The sequence below is a fragment of the Pipra filicauda genome, unplaced genomic scaffold (genome assembly GCF_003945595.2).
Source record: "Pipra filicauda isolate LSUMZ 115617 unplaced genomic scaffold, ASM394559v2 scaffold285_size1263560_pilon, whole genome shotgun sequence".
Lineage (NCBI taxonomy): Eukaryota > Metazoa > Chordata > Aves > Passeriformes > Pipridae > Pipra > Pipra filicauda.
The window spans coordinates 858,492-885,066 of NW_024104404.1; the positions used below are offsets into that span (position 1 = coordinate 858,492).

A 26,575-nucleotide genomic window follows, 5' to 3' on the forward strand; every position below is an offset into this window, starting at 1 on the left:
GCCTCCAAACTGCCCCAAGACTTGAGGTGAGGCTGCGCCAGCACAGAGCAGAGCCCTGTGTTCCCCCGCCGGTCCTGAGCAGGTCGCAGCAACTCAGCATCACCCATCAGCCTGGCTCCCAGGCTTGAGGTGCAGGTGCTCTGGGAGGGGGATGCTGGTGATTTCAGCATTATTTGCTGGCAGAGGGTGGTGTTTATTCCCCTCGCTGAGTGAGGATGCTGCAGGACGTGGCTGACGGACGGTTATTTACCCAGCGCTGTCGGTGCGCGCGTGGCAGACGCGGAGACGGGATGTGCCCCAAGGAGCTCCCAGTCTGTCAGGCAGCTGAGCTGGGGCTAATGATGAATGACTTCCTAAATAAATAAATAAAGCTCTGAGGCCTGCAAGAAGAAACGCAAAGTATTACCCAGAACCACAAGGCAATTTAGTTGACGATCGCTGATGCCGTCGGGCGCCCGGCGGAGATCGTGAGGGTTTGTTGGGAATTGCTGAAGGATGTGTTTGTGTGGGAGCGAGGGGAAGGGGATGGGGTGGAGGGGAGTGTGGTCCCGTGTCAATCCAGTCCTTCCCTTAGTGCATCCCAGAGGATAGCCCTGTGTGCACAGAGGCAGAGGAGAAGCCACATCTTCAGCCCAGCTCTGGAGGATGCTCCTGGCATTTCTGGTGGCTCCAGCATTGCCTCCTTCTCGCTGGTGCTGCCACGGTGCTGCCACTGGCTTTTTGCAGGGGAGGGTCCTTTGGGGTCCTCCTGTGGCTGCAGCATCCCAAAGCGTGGATGGGCTTGGGTTTATCAGGGTGCAGCCAGGCCATGGGAGCTGTGCTTCCTCCTCCTGCTCCTTGTCCTCCTCCCCTCGCTGCCGCATCCCTCCGGCTGCGGCGACGTCCCCTCTGCCCTGTCCGTGCTGTGCTGCACCTGCTGAATGCTCTGTGATACATCACTGCCTGTCAGAGCTGTCACTGCGGGGGACAGGCTGGGGGGAAATTAATTTCTCCTGACCATTGGAGCCCAACTCGGAGCTCTCCTGTCTCATTTCTCCTGCAGCCACCACAGCTTAACCCTTAGTGTGCCGTTGCACCCCTGGGCAGGGAGTAACATCTCTTGCAACACCTGCATTGCTACGCCTCAAAATGCCCCTTTTACCTGTTGCTTGGGCACTTCACACATGTGAGAGGACTAGAAATGGTGCAGGAAGGAGGAAAGATACTGTGTGTGTGTCTGTGTGCGTGCTAACACAGTGAGCTGTCTTACTGTGCAGTTTCCTCTGGTTTCCCACATTGTAAAAAGGGATAATACTGTCATATTAAAGCACTTGGAGATCTGGGGATGAAAAGCAGCGAGTAGGACCGAGACAGTCCTGATCAAAGCTCTTTTTTTTTTTCTCCATCTGTGTTTGTTTCCCCATGGAAGATAATACTCTGCCTCTTTCTTGTAAATATTTTTTTAAGATCTAAGTAACTCGGTGATAGATAAACAGCCGTGCTTCACTCTGAAGGATCTCTGCTGCCTGCTCTAATTGTGTTTGCCAAGCCCATGGCCTGTGTTTTGAAGTGGGTTGGGGAGTTGCATTCGAGCCTAGAAGAGCAACTGTGTCCAGCAGCTTTGGAGGGGGAGGGACTGACTTGGAAATGCTCCAACGCCTCGTTTTTTGGGCAGGATCAGGCATCTTTTAGGATCAGTCCTTTCTGCACAGCCCTTGGAACCGGGCAGCTAAAGCCACCAGTTAGTCTTGAGGTGAGCTTTGCTGCTCATGGGGGTTGTGTTTGTTTAGTTAAGGTGTCTTGAAGCGCTGTGGGAAGGGGATCCCATGGGATATGGGAGCACCACAGCTCCCTGTGCCCCAGCCCAGCCTGGTCCTCTCAGCAGCAACAGGCTCCAAGGCTCCACATAGCCAGGGTGTCTTTGCTGAGATGAAGGGGCCCAGAAGGCAGAGTTATTTTGGGGGCTTGCTGGCCTGAGGAGCAGGATTCAGCAGGCACAGAGAGGGCTGCAGGGTCTCCCTGGTGTGGGGAAAGGATGTGCACGGCTCTGGCACTGGGACTTGCTGGACTTTTGGCACTTTGCTCTTGTGGTTGGCAGGTTTGGTTGGCTTTTCCTCTGCCAGGAGCTAATCCTGGGAGCAGCAGTGATGCTGCTGTGTGCAGACCTGATCTCTGGGTGAGTGTCCTTGGGGTTTTCCTGTCTAACCAAGATCTGGGGCTGAGCTTTTGGAGCAGAGGCAGCAACCAACACTTTCATGGCTGTGCTCTCTCCCTGCCCATTAAACAGAGCTGGGCTGGTCAGTGTGTTAGGAGAGGGAAATAGGTGTCAGAAACACATACTTTGAAGCTCCTCTCTTCATACTCTGTTTCCCCAGGAAGGAGCCAAACACTTGCCAGCAAAGCAACCTGAGTGTGGATGTCCCATCCATGGAAATATTCAAGGCCACCTTGCATGGGGGCCCTGAGCACCCTGATCCAGTGAGTGGCATCCCTGCCCATGGCAAGGGGTGGAACTGGATCATCTTTAAGATCCCTTCCAACCCAAACCATCCTGTAATTCTATGACATGGGCCGTGCAGGCTTTCAGAGCCAGCAGTGCTCCCCAGAACCCATGGGAGAGGTGCCAGGGTGGGCTCCTGGGCCAGGTCCAAGCAGGCAGGACCCACCTTGAACAAACCACCAGTGCCAAGTTTCCTCATCCCAGCCCTGGTGAGGTCGGGGTTTGCCGAGGGCAGGGTGTTGGGTAGGAGCAAGCGGGAATTGTGGGGTGGTGAATTCAAATTTCATCTCTCCCCTCCCCAGGGGAGGTGACAAATGAGCTGGTGGTTGTGCTAAAAGCTTTTCTTTCTCCCTTTAAAGAGGTTGCTGGGAGGAAATGAAGTGACCCACTGACCTCTGTTAATAGGCAGCACAAACTAAGCTGGTGCTGCTGGAAGGAAGAGCCCTCAGTGCAGCCCTCTGCCTGCAAGGTGTTTGCTCCGATTGATGTGCCTAATGGGAGCAATTCTCCCACAGCAGCTGCTGAAAATGAAGATGTTTAATAATCTCCTAGATATGGGTGGAACTTTTTGCAGAGAATTTCTTTAAAATCCCCCTTCTCCCCTTCACGGGCAGGTGGAACAGAAGAGAAGCCCAAATGCTTCTTTGTGATTTTTTTTTTTCAAGTTGTTATATTGTAATGAATCCAAAATGAAGGCAAGGTCCCTCCCTCCTGTTCGTTGTTTGTTTTTTTTTTTAATGCAGAGCAAATGTTTCAATTACCAGCTCCATCAGGGCTGAGAAAAAGTAACAAAGGGCAAAATGTTGCCCAGAGAGGTTTCGAATTCTCCAACCTGGCACAGGTTCCACTCTGGCACAGAGTGGAACGAGATGATCTTTAAGGTCCCTTCCAACCCAAACCATTCCATGATTCTGTGATTGTGTGAAAATCCCTGCATGGCCCTGACCCATCCCAGTGTCCATAACTGTGCAGACACTTGTTTTTTAGCAGAGTGTCCCCCTGTAAGCAGTGAGGACCAAGGTAATCAACTTGGTCTGTAGATAAAGCCCCCTCCTCCTATATCCCCTGGGATACCTAAAGTAGCTTAAGGGCATAAGGTATCCAGCACCCTCTGAAATGGGAGTTACTGGGGGGAAAATCTTCAAAAGCATCTTACAGCAGCTTAGATTAAGTCCCTTTGACTCTCAGTGGAACTTAAGCTCTTAAGAAATGTAGGTGCTTCTGAGCACTTCACCCTCTGTGCCTTGCACCCTTGGGTCCCTGCAGATCCCTGGCTCCATCCTGGCTGGAGGAGCTGCAGTGAGAAGCTGCTTCTTGCAAACACTTCTGAGTTTTATTATTTTTAATAATGCTCTTCAAGACCCCGGGCTCAGCTCTTACAAGCTGCACACGGGGCCATGCTCAGAGCTAGAGATTAGGCAGCACATAAGAATGAATGTCTTACAGGAGCTCTTTTACTGTAAGAATTAATCTTATTCCTGAAATGTGACCATATCTAGCACAAATCTGACCCCACTGGGGGCCATGGCTTCACTTAATTGCATTCTTTAGCAAGGATTGAGGTCTATTAGGTGGTTTGCTTGTGTTGCAGGGGATCCCGTGCCAGGGAATTTAGTGTGGGTTTGCAGGTCCGTGGAGCAGCACAGGAAAACTGCCATTATGTTGGCTTGGCTGGTGCCAGGAGCTTGGCTGGGTGCTCAGGGACAGGCAGGAGTGAGCAAACCTGCTCCAAAGAGCACAGACAAGGTAAGCTGTGCCATGGGGAGGGCAGAGGATGGGTGACAGAGCCCTTCTGATTTGAGCTTCCACCAGAACAATTCCCACCTTTTCAGGCCTGCTGGGAGGGCAGGAGGGCCTTGTTGAGTGGCAGCTGGTTCCAAACATGGCATGTTCTGCCCTGTAGGCGGGAATCTTGCCGTGGATCAATCTGTTTCCAGCCTCCCTATTGCCAGGGCTCTCCCAAGGGAGCAGAGCAAACTCTGTCCCAGCTTGTCCCCGGCAGCCGCAGGGGAACCAGGTGGGGGCACATCCTGCTGTCCTGAAAATCCCGTATCCAGGGGGGGAGACAGCCAGTGATGTACCTGCTCTGAAGGATGAGTTGCTGGATTGAAGCTGACATGTCCTAATATCTCTGCCAGCACTTTCTGTCTCCGTCAAGGGCCCGGGAAGCACATTAGCACCGGAGCGGAAGTGTCACCCTCTGGCATCTCCTTCTCCAGTCTTGGAGCTGTTGCTGTATCCCCTTTACCAGACCTTCTCCATCCGAGCCCATTATATGGCATGAAAAGCCATGCTGGAGGTGGGAGAGTGGAGCTGCCAGGCTCCTCTCTCCGGAGGAGGCAGAACATTTCCCTGACATTCCTGCATTCAGCTCCATCCTTTGGAGAGCAGCACATTCTCTTGGCTGCTCTGAGCCGTGGAAGATCATTGGTGCTGCCTTTGGAGAGCAGACAAGGCTCAAGGAGATGTTTGGTGGCATTTTTGGGGGACTGTGGGGTGGTTTATATTGCTCTGCTAAAGAGAAATATTTGGAGAGCAGACAAGGCTCAAGGAGATGTTTGGTGGCACTTTTAGGAGTGTGGGGGGAGGATATATTGCTCTGATAAAGAAAAATGAGAGGTTCTGAAATGGTGGCTGAGCCAGCACTGGTTTGGTTTGTTTTATTTTAGCACAGGGAACTAAATATTTGGGTGGATAGTTGCTCTCTCCAGCTCTTGTCCTCTCCCTTCCAGCCTTGCTGGTGGGAACTGGGAGCTGCGTGACTGAAGCAGGAGGGAGGGAGAGCCAGTGAGCAGCAACACGGCTCCATTTGTTGTGCTGGCATCAGTACCACATCCCCAGTTTAATTAACAGTTACCATCGCAGCTATTCATGATGTTCCTGCTCTCTGCAGCAACAAAAGAAACCCCAGCGCGTTGTTCTGCGCCCTGGAACCCTGAAAACCACGAGTTGAGGCTGGCTGGAGCCTCTGTGTTTCTCTGAGTGTGTCTAGAACAAACATTTGAAGAGATTCCCAGTGACAGAATCCAGATCTTTTCTCTTTTTTGTATCAGTATTCATGCTCGGTTTTCATGAGCCGGCGCTGAAGCACGATGGATCTAGAGGAGCACAGAGCACACAGCAGAGGCTTTGTAATCCTCAAAGTGCAAGTCCAAAGCGTCTGTCTGAAAAAGTTGCTCTTTAGGGCTGAGTACATATGGGGACTTCTTGTTTATCCTGCCTTTTCTTTTAATTCTGTACAGCTCAGCCTTGGAGAGTTAATGGGACAGAAAAAGATTAAAATGCCCCTTCACACTGCCTGTCCTGACAGTCTCCCACCCTGATGTGTATCAGAAAGCCTAAACAGCCTCACTATCCCCTTAGTCCTTTCCAAGCCTTTGATCATTGTACAATATCTCCTACCTGGCTTTTTTCCAAAAGGTGATAAACCCTGGGTTTGATTTCTAATTGGCGTAACGATGGCGGGAAGGAATCTGTCAGATCTGAGCATCCTTCCACAGCTCTGGGCCATTATCCCAGAGCTCAGTCTGGCTGCTGGGAAACCTCTGAGCTGCCGACCCTGGGAGGAGGTTGTGGCTGCAGTTTTCACTCTTATTTTCGGCCCTTCTGGGGCAGAGCTCACCTCTGTGACTGAGGGAAGCGACACTCAGGACTGGGGTGGTGGCTAAGAATACAGCTCCCTTAATGCCATTCCAGCTTTGCACAGGGATCAGGATAAAGCTGTAAGCTCCATTTGGAGCCAGGAGTTGTCTCCATGGAAATGTGCTGGCAGGGTGAGGGGAGCAGGCGGGTGCTGAGCTCCCTCTGCCCCGTGGCAGCAGTGCTGATGTGCTGGTTGTGTCCTGCAGCCATGCTCTGCCACGTCCAGGGCAGAGGGGATCAGGAGAAAATCTCTCCCATAGCTGTTAGAGGTTGTGTTTACTTGATCCATCAGGATCAACTATGTGATACCCCGTGCTCCAGGTGTTCTTTCTTTCTGTTTTGTGTAGCTCAGTAAAGTGGTTCCTCTGTGTGTTGCAAGTGGGGACACTGAGGCACCAAGTGGAGTAGGGTCTCTCAGACATGTAGTGAAAGCCATGGAAAGAAGCCTGGAATCTCTCCAGCACGTGTTTCCCATGCAAGAGGGGCTCTGGGACACCCACACTGATGCCAGGCAGAGGGTCAGGGTTGCTATGTTGGGTGAGTGCTGCACAGCACAGAGGATCCCTCCCCAAACCACAGCAGATGAAAGGGGACCCAGGGAAAACATCTCCTGCTTCATCTTCCCTCTTGGTGGGGGATTTTTTTTTCTTCCTTGCTGGGTTTTTCACGTGTGAGGTTTCAGTTTTTCTTCTTCTCCCTGCGCTTTTGTGGAAAAATCGCCCTTTCAGAGGGTCCCTGGGCCCTGTCGGGTCACATCCCTTCACACCTCATTGCTCAGCGCTGCTGCATCTCCCGGGCTGGGGAGGGAGAGGAGCTGATGAGTGTTAAACTTTAATTGTGGGTTCTGTGTGGTTGGTGCCTCCTGATTCCCGTTCTCCTTCCTGCGCCGTCCCCTCCGAGTGCGAGTGCTGAGATTCACTTCATCACCTGCCCAGGCAGGGAGCCAGAGCCCACCAGCCTCGTGTCCCCACCAGTCTGCTGGGCCATGGAGCTGGTCAGGTCCTCGTGGAGCTGCCTGGGCTCCCCACAGGGACTATGGGCAGCAATTACCTTGGGCCCCCGCTGCCCACCCAGCTCCCCCTCAGTGCTCTCCCCTTTGTTCCCCCTCTACCCACCCAGCTTCCCCTCAGTGCTCTACCCCTTGTACCCCTCTGCCCACCCAACTCCCCCTCAGTGCTCTCCCCTTTGTTCCCCCTCTGCCCACCCAGCTCCCCCTCAGTGTCCTCTCCCTTGTGCCCCCTCTGCCCACCCAGCTCCCCCTCAGTGCTCTCCTTGTTGTACCCCCTCTGCCCACCCAGCTCCCCCTCAGTGCTCTCCTTGTTGTACCCCCTCTGCCCACCCAGCTCCCCCTCAGTGCTCTCCCCTTTGTGCCCCCACAGGTGCTGACAAGGCTGGGGAGACGTTGTGAGTCCCGCTGACCCGGAGCCTTCCCGGCTGGGGCCGAAGGCCAGTGCAGAGGATGAGGATCCTTCCCAGCCCTGGGATGTCTTCACTGGTCTCCCTCGTGAACCTCCTCTCCGTGCTGCTGATAGACTGTGTAGCTGAAAGTAAGTGACTCTGCTCTTTCCCTGCTCCTTTTCTCACCTCAGCAAAGTATCCCCCTCTCCTTTCCAGCATTTAAAGAACTGTTCAATACCTGACCATGTGTTTCATTTTCTGACTTCTTCAGCTTTCCACTGGTGCCTTCCCATTGTTCCCAGTCCCACCTCTGGGGGACACACAGGGCAGCTGGGCCCTCACAGCCCGCTTTGAACCTCGGGTTGCCCCCAAGCCTGCAAAGAGCTGGAGAGAAGGGAGGGAGCTGCCTGACAGCTCTTGCCAGAGCCCTCCTCCCCCTTCTCCTGGCCCCCTCTCCACCCAGCTCGCCCATATTGTCCTCTCCTGCTCCTGCCTTTCAGGATCTGTCAGACACTGGTGACCGTTGTCGTGTTACTTTCTGGGGCTGGATTCCAGACAGCATCATGAAGAAAGAGTATTATGTTCCTCCTTCCCCCGAGTGAACCAGTTCCAGTTTAACACAGTTTTTATCTTTGCTGCCTTTCAATTCTGGCTTTAAAAAATGAAAAAAGGGGAAGGCAAAAAAAAAAAAAAAAGGTGAAAATCTTCAGCGACTTGAATGTAATGTTCCTTCGACATGAAGGCTGATCGCTTGGGATCAGTGGGGAATAGACTTTTCCAGGCTGATTGAATTATGACTTTTTTTTTTTTTCCCCTCCCCTGCAAAGCTGCTTGAAGCTGGTGAGAGGGCTGCTCTGGTCAGCGTAGCCCTTGACAGCTTTTAACGTAATCGCTTCGTTATCAGGGTTTATTACGATGACGCCGTCACCGGGGATTGAATGGACCCACGACCTTTCGGTTGCTGGGAGATCTTTTTTGGAACAAGTGCTTTCTATCCTCTCTGCAGTAGGCAAGTGGGGGGTGTGTTTGCCCTTGCCTCACTCCTGAGTTTTGCTGGGTTCATGCTTAATCCTTCTTTGCAGGGAGAAATGCTCATGTGCAGAAAGATAATGTTTTATTTTATTCTTTTTCATTTCTTAAGCCTGGGAAGGGAGCTGAGCTTCACTGTAGGGCCAGAGCTTCAGTTTGAGCTGTCCTGAGTAGCAGGAACAGTGCAGTGTCTGGCAGCAGGGAACCTGGCACGAGTCTTTTGTCCAAGGATTTATCCAGGGCCCTACTTGGGTGTTGCAGCCAATGCTCTTGCAGGGTCTTTATGAGGACCCAGGGTCAATGGGTGCTGCTGTGTTCCACTGGGCTCAGGGTGGCCTTGTTGGCTTGTGCAGTGGAGTCAGGAGAGGGGATTCAGTGGAAAATCCAGTGTCAGGGCTCCGGGGTCTTGTTCCTGCCACTGGTTTTGCTGTAACACTCCTGGCAAAATCGCTGTTTGCAAAGCCAGCAGTGCAGCTTTGCAGGAGTGGATGGAGAGTTCAGGTGTTTCTGTGCTTCTCTGTGTAAGAAGAGCCCTGATTCATTCCCTGTGATACCCAAGTGCCTGTGAAAAGTGGGGTCCATTTTAGTTTTACGTGTACACCAAGCCCTGTGTGCTCATTGCAGAATCAAGGCTTCTCAAAATCGTGGCTGTGTGACCTCAGTTCTTCTGTGGTTTTGGCTTTTCCTGAGAAGAAATGAGCATCTTGTCTGTCCATCATCTCTGGGGTGAGGTTTGCTAAGAGATTACAGCAGAACAAGTTGATCCCACGTGCTGTCTGACTGCTACCAAGCCCTTTTGGGGGGAAATGTGCCCTCAGGGGGGCTGATGCTGGTCAGATAAGGCAGAAGGCACCAGTTCTGTGGCCCAAGCCCTGCTGAAATCTGTCCCTGCTCCGCAGACACCTTGCTGCTTGCAGCTGAATTTCTCTCTCCTGTAGTTCTGCAGTGTCCTTGGATCCTGAACTCTGAGGTTTTGTATTCTTTTTCCTCTTGCTGCTCACAGATGTCCATGCAGGAACTTTGCAGGTTGCCCAAGGTGGGGCTGCTCTTACCTGCTTGCTGTGCAGATGAAATTGGGAAGGTGGTGTCTCTTCTCTTGACCTGTGGACCAGCTCAGCACCTCCCTGAGCTGTGCCCTTGGGGTTACTCCCTGTTCCCAGTTGCTGGAGTTGCTCTGGGGCTGTTGCTGTGCCTGGTGGTGATGAGTGGACAGAGAGTTGGTGGCTCCTGGTTTTGGAGTGGCTCTGGAGAGATCCCCTCGCAGTCAGCAGCACCCGAGCTGGTCCGTGCTGCTCCCCACTGAGCCTTGCAAACAGCAAACAGCTTTGTCTGTCACAACTGCAGAGGCTGTGTGAGGAGCTGTCACTCTGTTCTGACAATGTCCTCTCCCATCAGATGGCCCTGGGCTCTGTCACTGCCTCTCCCGTAATCCCTTGGCCGGTTTCCATTTGGCCGGCGCTGACCCCATTTCCTGCCCTAATTCACCAGAGGGGCTGCCCAGGCCCTGCAGCCCCCCGGGCACACGGGGGTGGTGCCCCTGCCGTGCTGGGAAGCCTACATTGGAGATAGGAAACCCCTGGGATTCTGGCTTTTGGAGGGCATCACCCTCCCAGCTTCACAGGGGGAACATCTCCCCGTGCAGCAAAGCCTGGGCTGAAAGCTGGAACTTGCCTCCTCTCCCAGTGCAGCACTGGAGGAGCTGTGGCCTCTGCAATCAAAGGACCATTAAAATACTTCCCTTGTTTCCGAGGCTAATTGATCTCAGTCAGTGATTTAAATCTTTCTGTGGCAGGAGTGTTCTATTTAAAGGAAACTGCCATTTAAATTAAAAACCCAAAGCACCACACTACTTTCTGCCTGCTGTTCCTCCTTGGGAAGCTGAAGAGGACAATAATGGAAAGGTGTAAAGCAGACATGTTCCTTCTCTTTTTCTTTGGTTGCATATGGACACTTTGTTTCTTCTGTACAGTCAAGGGCAGCCATAGAACTGGAAATTGCTAATTCCGTGATTATTTTCATTAAATGGAAAGTATTATCATTTTGTTAAGGATTCAGCTGTTTGGGCGAGCACCAGGAATTGGCATCACTGCAGGGAGTGAGGGGAGACCTCCCCAAGAGCTGCACAGCCAAAGAGGCAGGTCTTGTGCCCCTTGGAGCTGAGAGAAAACCACACAGCAGAGGCAGATGGATATGAGTCCAGGGAGGGTAACAGTCCCCAGATTGCTGATGGACCTGGGCACAGCACCAAGCCTTGGTGTTTCCTGTTCATACCCCCAGCCTGAGCCATAAAACCTCTGTGGTGAGCACCCCAAAACACCTCGGTTTGTGTGTGCACAGAATCAGCCTCGTCCTGCTGGTGGACAGGGCACAGCAGAGCTGCTTTTGGGCTGAGGGTCAGGTCCTCCTGCCCTCCTCTGCCACCTGAAGGAATGACGTGCCCGCTCTAAGTGCTCCTCAGCTGCAGATAAAAAGCCACTTACTGTATAGAAATGTGCCCATTTTTCTGACTGGAATCAGCACGCTCGCTGTTTTCAAGTGGATTTTTCTCATTGATTAAACCTTTGTGCTTCACAATAGCACTTTGCTAATTGGTACTTTGCATACACAGAAGGCTGGTGTGTGGCTCTCTCCGCCCCAGCAAGATTTAATGGCAGCAAATGTTACTTATTACTTAGGTTTCCTTCCTTTTATAAATCATGGTATAGAACTCTTTACTAGCACACTCTGAAGTATTACCATAAATAATTAAATCTAAATTGCAATTGACAAAATAAAAGAATAAAGCCCCTTTTATGATGCATTACCCTGGCTTTCTTCCCTTTTAATTGCTCTTGCACCATCATTAATTTGCAGAACAGGGGAATTCATGGGAGGTGCATGTGTGGGAGTGGGGGGGGCTTGTGCTCCATGAGCATCCATGGGGCTGGGAGAAGACAGCAGCCAGGCTTGCACCAGGCATGTGGGACTCATGGACAGGATGGAAAACATGTAGTGGGATGGGAAAGGAGCTCCTGTAGGTCCCTGGTTAGGCTGGCAGAGCGGGGAGCTGGTGCCATGGGAGGTGTGTGATGTGGAACATGTGTGCTCTTCCTACAAGGTGCAGGAGGTGGTGGCAGCACAGCTGGGCTCGCTGAGATCCTGATCACAACGACTTACAGGTGCATCTGACTCCTCTCCTGAGCTGTCCCTCCCATGCTCTCATTCCCAGAGGATTAGCCTCTGGCTCAGCTCACAGCTTTTAGCTCTGGAGGTCCCAGCTTTGATCTGCTTTTGGCCAAGACAGCAGTTGTCACATAAGATGGTAGTAAAGATCAAGGAGGCTCCATCTTAGGACTTGATAGACATGTTAAGTCGACATCAGTGGGGAGGGAATCTCTCTCCAGTCAGAGGAAGCTGCTCTGGTTTTAGGTGTTTGAGGTGGATCCTGACAGCGCTGTCCTGAGAGAAGGAAGATGTCAAAATGTGGTGAGGCTGAGGTGTCTCATTGTTTGTGTCATAGACCCCAATTAACTGTGGCCCCCCCAAAATGACAGTGAACCTGCTGGGGGCTGAGGAGCCAGGGGAAGGCTGCAGAAAGGCTTTTTCTCCTTGGTGGGTGGGTTGGAGGGGGAGCAGAATTTAAGGTGGGAGCACAGGGGAGGTTGTGTGGCCGGTTGGTGGGTGGTGGAGTTTCTACTGGGTGTTGCACGTTGTTCCTTCAGTGAGCAGAGTCTAATGGTGAGCAAGAGGGAGGCAGCAGCTAAATTGCATCCTCCAGAAGGCAGAGACCCCTGTTTCCCTCCCCAGATCCACTTGCTGCTCATGTTCCCCACGCACCAGTTGCCTTTGTAGCCAGGAGACCCCTTGTTGTCCTTGTTCCTGAATTGCCCTTTCCTTTGCTGCCTTCTCTGTCTGCCAGTTGTGATCCAGGCTGTGGCTGCTGAGGGTTCTGGACTGGTTGTTGTCTCACTCAAGGACACCAAATTAAGCTTCTATGTCACCTTGTTTAAGTGCCTGATTAAATTAAACCTTGCCTGACTGGATCGAGTGATGTATCTCTTTTCTTTCCTACTTCTTTTTTTTTTTTTTTTTTTTTTTTTTTTTTTTTTTTTTTTTTTTTTTTTTTTTTTTTTTTTTTTTTTTTTTTAAAAGATAACTCAAATTGGAAAGTTTGTGCCTTCTGTAGGACCCGGGGAGGAAATCAATCATCTGTCAAAAGAGCTTCCTCGGGGGCAGGGGGGGCTGGCAGTGCCCAGGCCTCAGCTGTGCCCCACACTGTGAATGCTCATTAGATTAATCTCTGCTGAGGAGCACCTGGGGACAGCGGCAGCCACGGGTGTTTGGGACCCAGCCATGGGTGTCTCCTGGTGAAGGATCTTTTCCCACCCAGAGGTTCTTGCTGCTCAGCTTCATTAGATGTTTAAGTTAGGGGAAAAGAGCATCTGTTTGTTGTGTAAACTAGCAGCTTGTGTGAAAATGTCATGTGCAGAGGGTTTGTGAGGCAGGAAGTGTCTGTCTTCACCGTACCTGGATGCCAAAACTGGGGCTGCTCCTCTGTGTCAGGCTTTGCCAGGAAGCCCAGGCTTTTTTCTTTGTGACTTTTCCCCTTGGTTGTCCTGTTCACCCTGGCAGTTCTTGCACGTGCTGCTGGGAAGGACAGGATCTTTCTGGTGTCTCACCCAGGCCCTGGGTCACATCAGCCTTCCATCTGTCTGACAGGGCCCGTGTGCTTATGTCTTTTCAAGACCAGCAAAATACAAATCTCCTGGGTCACTAAAGGGAATCTGTGAGGGTATTCCCACCCTTTTTGTGGCCTGGCAAGCCCAATATTATTCTTAGAAGGTGAGCAGAGTGTTTTTCAAGGACGCCCGAGCGGAGGAATGTCGTTCCTCGGCGCGTGGGATGGAATCTGGGCTCGTGTTGGCCTGTGAGACACAATCTCCCAAGAACAGTTTTATTTACTCTGTGCCACTCTTCCCCTCCAGTCAAGGATGTTCTCTTGCAACATAATTGGTCCCAGTTCCCACCTTAGAAAGCTGTGATGTTCCCTGCACTGCAGCTGCTTTTAATTTTTTGGGGATTGTTAAAAGTTCATGAAAATAGTCACGTTTTGGACCATCTGCTGTGTGCAAGGAGATAAGCAGCGTATGGGCTGAGGGCCAGGGGCTGGGGCAGGAGTTGGGAGTGTCCTCACACTGTGACTGCACCTTCTCAACCCTCCTTTTGCTTGTCTAGATGGCTTTTTTGAGCAAGGACTGCTCTTGCCGTGTTGTTGTCCGGTGTAATTAGTCCCGGTCTTGAGTTGGGGATCTGTCCTGGTTAAACCACGCCAGGTTCTCCCCCTGCAAATGCTAAACAGTCGTGTTGGGGGTTGGCAGAGGAACCTCCTGCTCCATCCAAGGGCACAGCAGTGACTGTGGAAGAGATCACAGCTACCCCCAGACCTGAGGAGTGCCAGGAGAGAGCATTATAAATACATTTTGGACGTCTACTGCGAAGACTTTGAAAGGGGATCTTGAAATGAATGATTCAAACCGTTGACATGAGGGACTGTGGGTTGACCTGTTTTCACAGTGGAGGGTTTTGAGCATGTCCCATCTTGGTTTTGCAGACATGAAACATTGCTGCTTCATACGAGCCTGGCGAAAACCAACGCTGCTCGTTTCATCTGCAATGCACAGAATCATTTCTGTTTCCTTTTGAGGCTGAGAGCAAAAGCAAAGCTTTAAAGAAGAGGAAAAAAAAATAAATAGAAGGAGCTGCAACTGGTTTAGCATTCTACAAAGTTTCTCTGAGTCCTCCAAATCTTTAATTGACTCAGGAGCATAAAATTGAGAAGGGGAGAGAGTGAGAGAGCGTGTGGAGTGGCGCGAGTGATTTGAATAATTTATTGTCCTTTGAAGTTGCAAGAGAAATTTCAGCTGCCTTGGGGAGTAATTTCTCCCCCTTCTGAAAGGGTTTCTCCTTATTTTAAGCTCATTCAGAGGCTGATAGTTTTGCATTTTCTGCATAATTAATGACCATAGCTCCCCCCACTCTCACACAACCTCTGAAGAATGGTGGGGTGATGAAACTTGGTGGTTTTTTTAATTAATAAAGTCAAATTAATTTAGCTGTGTCTTCTTCCTTCCTCACCTCTGTTGGAATTCATGGATTTATTCTTAAATTAGTCTGAGCATGCTGCTAAGATTTACAAATCTTTAGCCTGGACTTTGATTTGTATGAATGGATTTCTAAAATGGTGGTGTAGAGTTTTTTTTCAGTTCAGCTCAAAGATCACCTTGAGACTGGTTCCAGTGGGCTCCCAGAGAGCCAGGAAGATCCTTCAGCTCTTGTTTCTCTTTGTCTGGGGAGCATATGCTTGGTTTTGAGGGCTTTCTGTGTGTGTTATTTCTGTATGAGTGCTATGAAATGCCCCTTTCCTTCTAAGATCTGCTAATTGGGGCTAATTCCAGTAGCTGCCCCTTGAGGGATTGCCTTTCCCTGATGAAAGGGGAGAGGATTGCCTTCCCGGTGCCTGGAGGGACTGCAGGACAGACTCCTGGTGAGAAGCCATCCCTTGGCAGGTGTCAAACAGGAACAGAAACCTGTCCTACTCAGACAAAAGCTCACCTTCCTCAATTACTGTCTGGGATAGCAGAATTTAAGGTGGCATCGCTGCTGCTTTTCCATGTTTCCATTTCTCTCTCACTCATGTCTTGCACTGTTTTTCTGGCTCACTGAGTCTCTGGTTATCTCAAAGCTGAACTCATCACGTTCCCACTGCTGTCAGTTCTCAGCAGTGTTGTTGGATTCTCCCTTTTTTTTCTGATTCTTTTGTGTTGATGTGCCCACTACAAATCTGAATGATGAACAGTGTGGCTCAGAGACAGAAATTGCAGTGACTCGTGTGGTAGGAGTCAAAGTTCATCATTGTTAAAGGTTGTGTTCATCCATTAGTCATGGCTTTATTAGGTTCTGGGTTCTTGTTTTCAAGACCTCCCATCTTGAGTTCCCTTGACATCCCAGCCTCAATACTGATAAGCAATACAGGCTCAAAATACACTCTTAAGACTCAGTGTTTCAAGCTTGTATGTCCCGAATCTCCTTTTATTCCACGGAAAATGGGGGGTCAGATAGGAATGATGCAAAAAACTTCTGAATACACCCCAAATTCCTTGCTGTAGGAGCTGTACCTTTCCCTGTTCTTGTAGACCAGGAACCTTCTTCTCTTGAGCCTGAAGGGAAGAAGCAGACAACAGCTAGTAAGTGGAAGTAATACAGCTTTTATTTACAGGATTAGGAGAGCAGAGCTTTATCAGAGGATATTTTATTTGCCTGGTGTGCCTTTCACCCCCAAATGATCCCACCTATGAGCTGGCAAACCTCGATTGGGGTCATCCATCCCGTGATCTCGTGCATGTAGAGCTGCAGCCCCTCCTGAGCTGGCGATGCAAGACAGGACTTAACTGTGTGTTTACAGTTTGCAAAGCTCTGTGTCACATCCCAAAACCCAGGGTTGGGGCTGATCTCCCTGATCACATCCCTGGGGCTCCCAGCTCTGCTCTTTCTCGGAAGGACCATGAGCTGCAGGAGCTTGTAGCGGTTTGTTTTCCCCGTTGTGCTGACTCTGCTGTCACTTTGTGGTGGTGCAGGACTGAGGCTGGGCTATATTAAGATGGCATGGCCCCCTGGGAGCTGGATCTGGGCTCGTTAAGCTTTTCCTTCTTGCAGGCTTGTCCCGTAGGAGATGGTTTTTTCATGTTCTGGTGTCCCCCCCTGGACTCGGGTTCTTTAGTGACTCAGAGCAGTGGAAGTTGAGCAAAGAGCCAAATCCTTTCTAGCTGGGTCTTTTCTCAGTAGGTGGTGAATCGAGCTGCTCCAGGATGCCATTATCAATGAGATGGCTGAAGTAGAAGCTGTCTTAGCAACTTGGCAAGGGCAGGGAGAGCTCCCTGCCTCAAGCCCGTGATTGCAAACAACCTGGGATTGCTGTCGTGACATTGATGGACAAGAGGCCCTCATTAAGTTGCCAGGACAGCTCCTTGGGTCTCTGGCTCTGCTCTGGGTTGTTATGCCTTGTTATGGGACCTGTGGACAGACATGGAATGAGATGTTGCTGCAGCATTTGTGTACCCCCAGGGTCCACGTTGCTGAGGCCACGTGTGCTCCTTTGTTTGCTGGAGCTTCCTGGCTGCTCCCAGGGCTGCCATCCTGCATGGGGGGCAGTGCTCATCTCCTTCAGCTCTTGCTGGTCACAAGGAGCAGCTTCCTTCTTGTGTTGTAATGCCAGGAGATGAAGGAGAATCCTGGCCAGAGGACCATCTGCATTCCCACCAACGTGCTCCTTTGCCCCTCGGTTTGGTCTGTGCCAGGGAGGGAGGGTGGGAGCAGAGAGCAGCAGTTGTGCACCTGCAGTGCTCACCATCTCAACTGGGGAGAGAAGGAGGTGGGGAAACTGAGGCACGGGAGGAGGATCTTTGTGGGATGTGGCCACAGAATGTGTTGAAAAGCAAACTCAGTCTTGCATCCTCCAGATCACGTTCCCTCCTGCACATATTCCATACCCTGCTTAGTGCTGCCTCTTTTCCCTCCTTTCTTGCCTTGTGTGCAGGGTCTCATTCTGATGCTGGGCACCAGCTCCCTGCTGCATTTGCTGTCCTTCCCTGCCAGACGCAGACCCCTTCACCCCCAACATCAATCCTCCATTTCTCATTCATTGAACACAAGCCCAGGTGATGCTTTGAGCCCTCACCATGGAAGTTCTCACATGGTGGGTGCTTTCTGGTGTGTGCTCACTACATGCTGTGAGATACCAGGCACCAGTTTTCCTGTTGGGGAAGGAAGAAGGCGGCCTGGAATACCACCCCACTCCCTGCAGGACAGGGACATCTCCCTGTGCTGGCCCATCATCTGTTTTCACCCTGTGTATGTGTATCATTACATGTGCCCCATTATCCCTTTGTACAAATCCCAGCTGCAGGAATGTTTTCCTTGGCTGTATCAAGGTGCCAGTCGCTGGAGCTGGGAAGTGACAAATACCCTTTTTGCCACGGGGTGAGGTGGATCCTTTCCATGCACAGGGATGTGGGATGGTAGCCTGGAGGATTCCTGCTGAAATGGGATAACTTCATCCCAGTGCTGTTCCCACGCGATAAGGAACGGTCCCATCCCTGGAAACCAGCAGTTTAAATAGACCAGAAGGAACGATTATGCTTCCCCTCCAGCAAGCAGGTTTTTCTCACCTTGCATGTCAGAACCAGGAATAGATTTTTGGTAACCTCAGTCTCCTCCTGCCTCACTGCTTCAGGCTCGTACCTCCTCTTCCAAAGGGTCTGTATCCCAGTGCCTTTCAAATAGGAGCTTGAAAGCTGTATGGATGTGCCAGATCCCCAAAATTACAAACCTGATGGCGAGAACAGCTTGACATGATGCTGGCTATGAATGGACTGCTGCCTCATCCTGGCTGGGGGGAGAGGTGGGAGCTGGCAGCACAGGCAGGTGTTGGACAGCCAGGGCAGTTAAAGGTGTATGAAATGAGTTCTTCATCTTCCTCACCCATTTTCTGCCTGTGTTAACTCCTGTGCTTGGGTCACGTCCTTCATCGCTGCCCTTCCTTCTCTGGGGCCTTTCAGGAAAGGAGAAGGGATAATCATCCAGGTGACATTCCCCTGTGTCCAACAGGGAACAGCCTGCCCTCGCCTGTGGTAGCACAGCTTTTCTGAGTCAGGGAAGGGCTTTGGTGGCTCAGCAGCAGGGGAATAGCAAGGTGGAAGTATTTCACTTCTCAGAAAATGTCCTCGATCTTTTTTTACCCTCCTTTGCCCAACCTTGCCAGTCCCGTCTCCCTGAAGGGAGCCAAGAGCTGCTGACAGTAAGAGGAAGTCTCTGTCTAAAGCCTATAATTATCCTGTCTGCCTTCCCAGAAAAGGCCAGTTGGGGAGCGAGCGTGCTCCCGTTCCACGGACCAGCCCTGCCTTCTCCTGCCTCCCCAATTACTGCTTAATGGACTTTTTATGGTGATAAGACGACTGGGCTGGGGAGAAGTTATTGACGGGGAAATGGAAAATAATTCACTCCCTGTTTGTTTGTTCTGTCAGAAAACCCTCATTTTGCTTTTATTTGTGAGGCACCGAGAAACAGCCCTCGGAAAGAAAAAGTGCAAAATCTGTCCCCTGGATTTCACAGGGACCTGGGTCTCTGCAGGACCTCTCCAAGGGGTGTTCTCAGTCTTGTGGAGTGTCTCCACAGAGACTCCTCCCCGGTCCTGCGCCCAGTTTGCAGCTCTCACTCTTCTCCTGAGGAAAGATGTAGATTCTGGAGCTGTCTCCCTTGCCTCTATCCCTCTCACAAGCTCCCCCGCTGCCTAATGCCACTGCTTCGGAATACAGACCCATTCCAAACAGAGCATTCTTGCTCCCCACTCTCCATCTGTGTCAAATTTGGCTGCTCTCTCCTGTTTTCATCTGCTCTGTGGTTTGTCTCCTCCATCTAATCTTCACTTCCTTGCTCTGGCTCTGAACACCTCCCTTCTCTCTGGCTTGCTCCAGTTCTCTTGCACAGAGTCATGGAATATCCTGACTTGGAAAGGGCCCACAAGGATCATAAAAGTCCAACTCTTGACCCTGCACAGGTCAGCCCCAAGAACGTACCATTTCCCTTGTTGATCTCTTCTCATTCCCACTGATTTTTCCATCCTTTCTACCTTCTGCTCCACGTTTTGTCTCCTGATTCACTGGTGTGGCAGAGCTGCTCCTCTGGCTGTGCCTCCACACTCCCATCCCCATCCTTCCAACACAGGGCATGGATCTGTGTGCAGTCAGACCACAGCAGCACGTGCGTGTCAAACACACTTCCTAAAGCAACCAACAAACAGTGGGAGCGTGGCTGGACCCCAATCTCACATTCCTGGCAGGGTTTTCAGGAGGGCAGATGAAAGCACAACCACCCAGGGCTGTGGTTGGGGAGTACCTTGGGCTCCTTCTCCGATTGTGAGCCCGTCAGCAGTTGTGGGAAAGGGAGATGGAGTTTCACTAGATCAGCAGAAAGGTTCAGCCCAGAAACCAAAGGAAGAGGGAGGAGGAAGAAGAGGAGGGGGGGGGTTAACTCTGTGCATGGCGGTGGGAACACCATCAGATTCCTTCCTGGTGGCTCTGCAAGTTATTGGGGGGTGAGAAATAACAGGGAGGGATGTCTCATTCCAGCTGACACGAACTGGTTGTTGGAAGATTCCAAAGGTTTTGTCTGGCTTTTGATTTTTACCTCCTTCTCTCCCCAAGAAGTACCTGTTGGAGAAGGTCTCTGAGTTCCCTCTGGTGATGTTTTTGTGGTTATTTTGTTTGTATTTCAGTCTTCAGAGGCTGCAGCTGTGTTCAGTGCCACCCGGGGTGCTGAGTGCTGAACAGAGCCTAGACCATCCCTGCTCCAAACTGCGTGTAGTGTCTAGACCAAGACAGACAGGCAGGTGTGAGAAATGAGGGTTGTCACCTCCCCGCTACGTGTGGCAGCCTGAGGTGTGGGGAAGGGCGAGTTCCCAAGGTCAGCCGACTTTGCACCAGAGCCAGAGATCCGAATCCCAACTATGGGAACGATCTGCAGCCTGGAAAAGCAGATTGGGGTGTGCAACTAATGGCAAAATAACAATGACCACAAACGGCTTCGTGGTCTCAACTTTTCCCTTTGTTTTAAAAGGTGGAGTTGCCTATGTGTGTGTATATATGCACAAAAAAGGGTGAGTTTCCATCTGCTGAGTGTTTTTGAGCGAGGATAAAGGTTGTCACTGGCTAACATGCCCTGAATCTCTCCTGCAGCGTGGGCACACTCACAGTGGGCAGATCCACGGGGAAATGTTGGGCTCAGCACCACGGGGCTGTTTGCTGAAGGTCGAACGGGAGCGGCGAGCAAAAGGACGGCTGGGAGTGTGTGTAGAAAGACTCATAAACCGGCCAAGTGGCAGGAAAATGGCCTTCCTGCTGTGCCCTTGCTTCTGCTTCGGTTCCCGTGGCACTCTGGGGTGCAGTGGAGAGCATGCTCCTTCCCCAGGGTGGGATAATGAGGGTTTACTCACCGCAGAAGGAGGAGCTGGAAGCGGCGCTTTGTGTGCCGGCAGGATGGGCCGCGTGGGCTTCCACGGAGCTGTCAGCGGGGACTGAGGGCTCCAAAAATGGAAGCAGAACCTTTTAAAATCCGTGTTTTGTAGCTGGCTTTCTTTTGTCTCCGTGGATTGCTGCCGCTGTGGGCGAGGGGCCCTTTCAGCCGGGCTCCCGCTGCTCTGCGCTGCGGCCAGATGGGAGAACAAGTGGCTTTGTCTTTATCTGAGGTCCATTGTTGAGGTGCTTTCCTGGGGCTGGCAGGGGGTGGGGGGAGGTGGTAAGCACAGAGGTGGGTTTTGCCATCTGAAATCGGCACCAGGTCCCTGCTGTGGGGCTGAGGGTGCAGGGAGAGAGCTGGAATGCGGGTCAGGAGGATGCAGAGGTGCAGAGGCACTTCTGCAGCCCCCGCGGGGGCAGCCTGGGGCACAGAGGGACAGCATCACACACACTGGGGCAAATACACAGTGATGTGATCAGGGACCATCCTCCAGCCTTTTCCTTGGCACCTGTGGGGCCAGACAGGTCTGTTACTGTGATGGTGGCACGTCCAGGCCTGTGGGAAGTGGCTGGAAGGGGACATGTCCCTCTCCTTGTGGGAGCAGCTTTGTGCTTGGACTGCCCCACAGCTGGCAGGTGTAGCTGAGGAGGGAGCAGCAGTTTTGGGGCTGGAATGTACTGGGGTGGTGTGGAGAAAGCTGCCCCTGCCTTTGTGTGGTCTGTGAGGCTCAGTGCACCCCTGACCTCCTGGTCCCTCCATAAGCCTCCTGTAGTGCCACAGGAGGGACACCCTGCTCCGACCGGGCTTAGGGAAGGCAGCAGAGGGACCCTGGTGCACCTTCATAACTGGCTTTTTCTTCCCCTTCCCCCTCATCCCGCTCCTGTCAGCTGTCAGCTCCGATATGTGGAGCTCATTTGTGCTCCTGCCTCTCTCCCACCCCTCAAACCACCTCTGGGTTCTCCACCCCTTTCCCTGTCTTTGGCATTTGATGTCTCAGACAGGCATATGGTGGCCGGCCTGTCTCCCTCGCTGCTCGTCCATCACCCGCTATTCACCATGGCAGCCGTTCCCAAGGGACATTTGGGTTTAAAGGCTGAGATGTCCCCTCCTTTCCCCCACTCCTACATCTTTCCAGCTTCCTTGCTGTGGAGCTGCTCAGCCTGTTGTGTCATCTGTGTGTCGTTAGCAGGGAGATGTTGGGGTGGTTTGAACGTGACTGCGTTCGAAGAACTTTTCCTGCTTTGGTGTCACATGAAAGAAGGAAGGAGGGGAGGGGAGAGGAGGGGAGAGGAGGCAGCAGCATCTTCCTCTTCAGTGGGGAAACTGCCTCAGTGTGCAGCCCTGGCACGTGGGCTGATCCCTACCGTGTGCCTGGGGGATGAGTAGAGACCCCCACTCTTTTCAACTCGCAGCTTCTTCCCAAAGTCGGCGGTAGAATCCCAAAATCCCTCACAGAAAGCATTAAAAATATCCATGTTTGATGTGGATACCAAAAGACGTGTGTATACACTGCTCAAATTTAGGGTGCAATATTCTACTTTAGACGTGTTTCAGATTTAAACTGAAAGAGAGTAGGTTTAGATTAGATATTAGGAAGAAGTTGTTGCCTCTGAGGGTGGGGAGGCCCTGGCACAGGTTGCTCAGAGAAGCTGTGGCTACCCCATCCCTGGAAGTGTCCAAAGCCAGGTTGGATGGGGCTTGGAGGAACCTGGGATAGTGGAAGGTGTCCCTGCCCATGGCAGGGGGTGGGACTGGATGGGACTGGGATTCCCTGATTCTGAGCAGATGCCAGCACTGCCTGTGGTTCTCCAAGCCTGTGATTTGGGAAGTGGCACCAGCAGGAGGTTGGTTGTCTGTGTGGGGTGACGGGAAGGCGAGCGCGGGGTCCCATCAGCTCCCGGAACATCCATCGGAGCCTCGGGGCAGGGTCGGAGCAGCTGCCAGGGGTGGCAGAGGTGAGGGCAGAGGGCACTCAGGGTGTACTGGTGCAATTACAGGGCACAGGATGGATGAGGAATATGTGGCAGCTCTCCAGCGTGTCGCTTGCCCTGGCTGTTGCTTTTGGGAAATGCGTGGGAGGTGGGCAGGAGTGAAAGGTTCAGCTTGACTTGATGGCTTTCCATTAAGCTGTAAAGGAGGATCACAGGTACACAGCAGCCATCCGGTCTTTTCAACCTTCCCTCCGGAGACCCAGACCCCGCAGGAAGCCTCTTGTAGTAGGAAAATTCTTTTGAGCTCCAGATTTTTCCATTCCTGGCTTGATGCTGCACAAAAAATAGGTTTTACTGCTTGGCAAAGCGGAGAAAGGGGAGGAAAAAAAATCTCTGTGACCATTGGACTGGTGGAGCTTAGACTCAGCCTTTTCAAACCTGACTTGTTTTCAGCTCTCCATGCAGGAAGGTTGGTGAAGTGATACAAAATCCCCTGGACTGCGAGTATGTCGTCTGGAAACTGTGTTGCTTTGATTTTTATTTATTTATTTGTTTAAAACCCAGGTCCCGCATTCTTGGCAAACGAGGGGAAACACCTCAGACCCTCTGAGTGGGCTGACAGTGTTTCACATGGCACCTTGTCCCTGCTTCTGGAGGCTTTTGAAGCCGTTTGCAGAGCTGAAGGCTCAGCTCTAAGTGTGTGTCTCCCTGCAGGCTGGACCTGGCACGGCAGAGCTGTGCGGGTCCTACGCAGCACCGAGGGATTGGTCTCAGCTTTGGATCCATCACCACCTTGGATCATCACCACCTTGGATCATCACCACCTTGGATCATCACCACCTTGCCTGTGATAGCGCTGGCTCTCTCTTCCCAGAGGGGAGAGGGTTGCTCTGAGCTCGGCGTGGGCTGGTGACAAGTTCTGCAGTGACTGGGGGTGCAGAGGTGGAGAGCACGGGGAGGGGGGGAGGAATCAAATCTGCAGCTCAGAGGCTTGGGCAATTTTAAAATCAACAATTTAGCTCTGATTTTCACCCATTTTTTCCGAGTGAGTAGTAAAACCAAATGGGTTGTTTGGTGGGGGTTTTTGTTTGGTTCCTTTTGTCTCTCGCTGTCTAACGGTGAGTCTCTCGTAGGCAGTTGGGAATTGCAGGGAGCTCAGGAAAAAACCTGTTCACAGACAGCTCAGCTTCCCCATCACCACACACTGAGGTGACACGGGACCTCAAAAAGGGATGCTGAGCAATGACTCCAAGCTCACTGTTTTTTGGAGCACCATCCCTTTCTTCAGGATGGAAATAGAACCTTGTTTTTCTCCTCAGCTGAGCTCTCATCATGCTGCACCCATTTAAATGTATACCTGACATTAAGGTTTATTAGGGGCTTTTATTTTAGGAAATGAACTTGCATCAATAAAGTGTTCTTAAAAGCCCTGGATGTTTTTAGCTGTACCTTCAGAATTGACTTCTGCAAACTCCTCAGATATCGAGCGGAGGTGAAGAGAGGAAGGAAGTCAGGCTGTGGGCAGAGTGAGCATTTATATTTTAGCCAGAAGCAAAGTTTGGGTTTTACCTTTCTCAGATGGAAGGCAGATCCCCCAGTGCCAGTTCCTCCAGTGGGACTTGCTTGATAACCTTTAGCTGTAACATTGCAAAGAAGACTCTGACCTCCAAATATAGATTTGGATATTTATAAATGCGATGCTTTGTACACACAGCATTCGGTGGGACGTAAACAGCTCCAGCAAATTGTATTTACCTCCAGCGTGGAAACAAATGCTTGATTGCATCACATGAGCTTGCTCAGTGCCTTTTATTTATATACTGCTGGCCATGCCAGGCAGGGAAGGGGAGAAGGCTTCCTTTTGTCTTTTGACCCCTAAAAGACCCTGGAGACTTCTCTCCAGCAACCATTTGCCCTCCTGTCAAGCCCTGTGGGAGGCTGTTTGCATCCTATTTTATAGACTCTGAGTATGTACAGATAAATACACTCATTTCAGAGTCACGTGCTCTGCTTTTCTCAAGGAAAACAGACGGCAACTTTATGATCTGAGTGATTTTATTTGAACACAGCTGTGGCCTTGTGATTTAAATATTTCAATAAATTTTAAACTAACTAGATGAGAGGAAACCGCGCAAGGAAAACAGGTTAGAGCACGGAAGGAGGATTCCCAGAGGGGAGAGGCAATATGGGCTCTGCATGAACGCTCCTGGCCTCGGCTTCCTCTCCTGAGCAGCCCCTTGACACCTTCCTTGGTCAGAAAGCCCATCCCAGCATCCTCCCATCCTTGCCGAGATGCTCGAAGGTGGTGGGACATGGGTGGAAATCAGTGGATGGGCTGAGGGAGAGGTGCTGTGGGACCAGGTGTTGTTCCTTTGGGCCTGGGCTGGCCCAAACAGCCTGTGTGTGTTCAGGCATCGCTGCACCTCGGAGCAGCTGAGAGGAGTTTGAGGAGCTCCTTCCTTCAGCAGCGTGAATTCCGTGTTTTTCTGGGCTCTCTGATGCTGGGCAGAGGGGAAGGGGAGCTGCAGGAGGGACTGCAGGCTTGGCTCTGCTCTTGGGCTTGACAGCTGGGCTGTTTTGAAGAGCTCACAGCTTGGGTTTGTCGGGCTGTGTCCTCTCCACCCTCCTGTTCCAAGGGATGACGTACCTGTGTGAACGTACCCGTGAGGGCCACGGGGAAGATTTGCAGATGAAGGCAGAGGTGCTACAAGCCAAGGAGGTTTCACATCCTAAAGCCACTGGCACCAGCCTGTTTCACACCATCTTCCTCAAGATCTGTTTGTGCCAAGTCCTGCTTCATCCATTTCATGGTCCTCCTCCCACCTTCTCCCCCTGCCTTGGCCATGTTACTGTAAATCTCCCCCATTCCTGGGTGGTTTGGTCCTTTTCTTGGACCTGGGGAGTGCAATTCAGTGTTTCTAGATGTTGTTTTCAGCTCTCCCAGCTTTTGGTGATTATGGTTAGATGGGCTTTGCAAGGGCAATTTCCCCTGTGCAAAGCAATTTAAAAGTCCACTTTTCAGGAGTAAAAGAGGCTTTGCAACATTGAAATCTCTTTGTAGCATCAGACCCTTAATTATTTCTTGCTGGAGCTTCTTCATTTGTAAAAAGAAGGTAAAGACTTTGTTCCTACAAGGTCAAGAGGTTTAATTTCATCTGGGATTATTAAGAATAGCAGTGACAATGTTATTATTAATTACAAAAGGTGTTTATTAGAGTTTGTCTTTCCTTGTGCCAATGATGATATTTCTTTTTTTTCTTAAAGGTCCCCCTGTGTTCATTAAAAAACCTGTGGACCAAATTGGTGTGTCAGGAGGGGTGGCCTCCTTTGTGTGCCAAGCGACTGGAGACCCAAAGCCACGGGTCACCTGGAACAAGAAAGGGAAGAAAGTGAACTCTCAGAGGTTTGAGGTAAGAGATGTCCTTGAAATCTGTGCCTGTGTGAAGAGAGAGACTGACACAAAGCAGCCACTGCTCCTCTTTGGCCCTTCTCAGACCTGATAATAAAGGGAAATTTGGAAGGGGAGGAGTTTTAACAGCAGGAGGAGTGAAATGCAAGCTCTTGGCCATGTCAACAGCTGGGTTTGTTCCAAAGCAAGAGAGAACTTGGCTCACTTATGTTACTGGAGTTTTTCCTTTTGTTTTGTTGTTTTTTTTCCCCTTCCTGGGATATAATATAACTTCTTCCTTCCCTAAGAGACCCCAGCTAAGCTGGTGGTTCTTCATCTCTGTAAATGCACCTTTCATCCCCATCCATGGCTCAGCATTTTAATCCTGGGACAATCTGGAGTAAACATCACAGTTGTTGGCAACCAGACCCAAGCAATTGGCATTGCTTAGATAGAAATGAGGGTGGAAGAACAAGGACTGGGAGGTCATCCTGTGGAATTTGCTGTGGGACTCAGCCCTGCCAGGCAGCTGTGTGCTGAGAGGAGCTTTGTGGTGTCAGCTGCCTCTGCGGGTGGAGGAACAAGGCAGGGGTTCGTTTTTATTTTGTTTTCCTTTGCTCCATTTCCTCCTCCCTCCTCACAGTTGTGCTCTGAACACCC

The 26,575-nt window shown here is 51.3% G+C and overlaps 1 protein-coding gene across 12 annotated transcripts in view; it reads left to right on the forward strand.

The window, feature by feature from the left end:
* The window catches only part of PTPRS (protein tyrosine phosphatase receptor type S), a 165,924-nt gene that overhangs the window by 56,133 nt on the left and 83,216 nt on the right, over positions 1-26,575 (forward strand). For all 12 annotated transcript variants that reach the window (XM_039382823.1, XM_027724504.2, XM_039382821.1 and 9 more), the window contains 2 exons: positions 7,501-7,668; positions 25,792-25,937. In XM_039382823.1, the coding sequence (XP_039238757.1) occupies positions 7,581-7,668; positions 25,792-25,937 (234 nt within the window). In that variant the 5' untranslated portion in view covers positions 7,501-7,580. The remainder of the gene's footprint in view (positions 1-7,500; positions 7,669-25,791; positions 25,938-26,575) is intronic.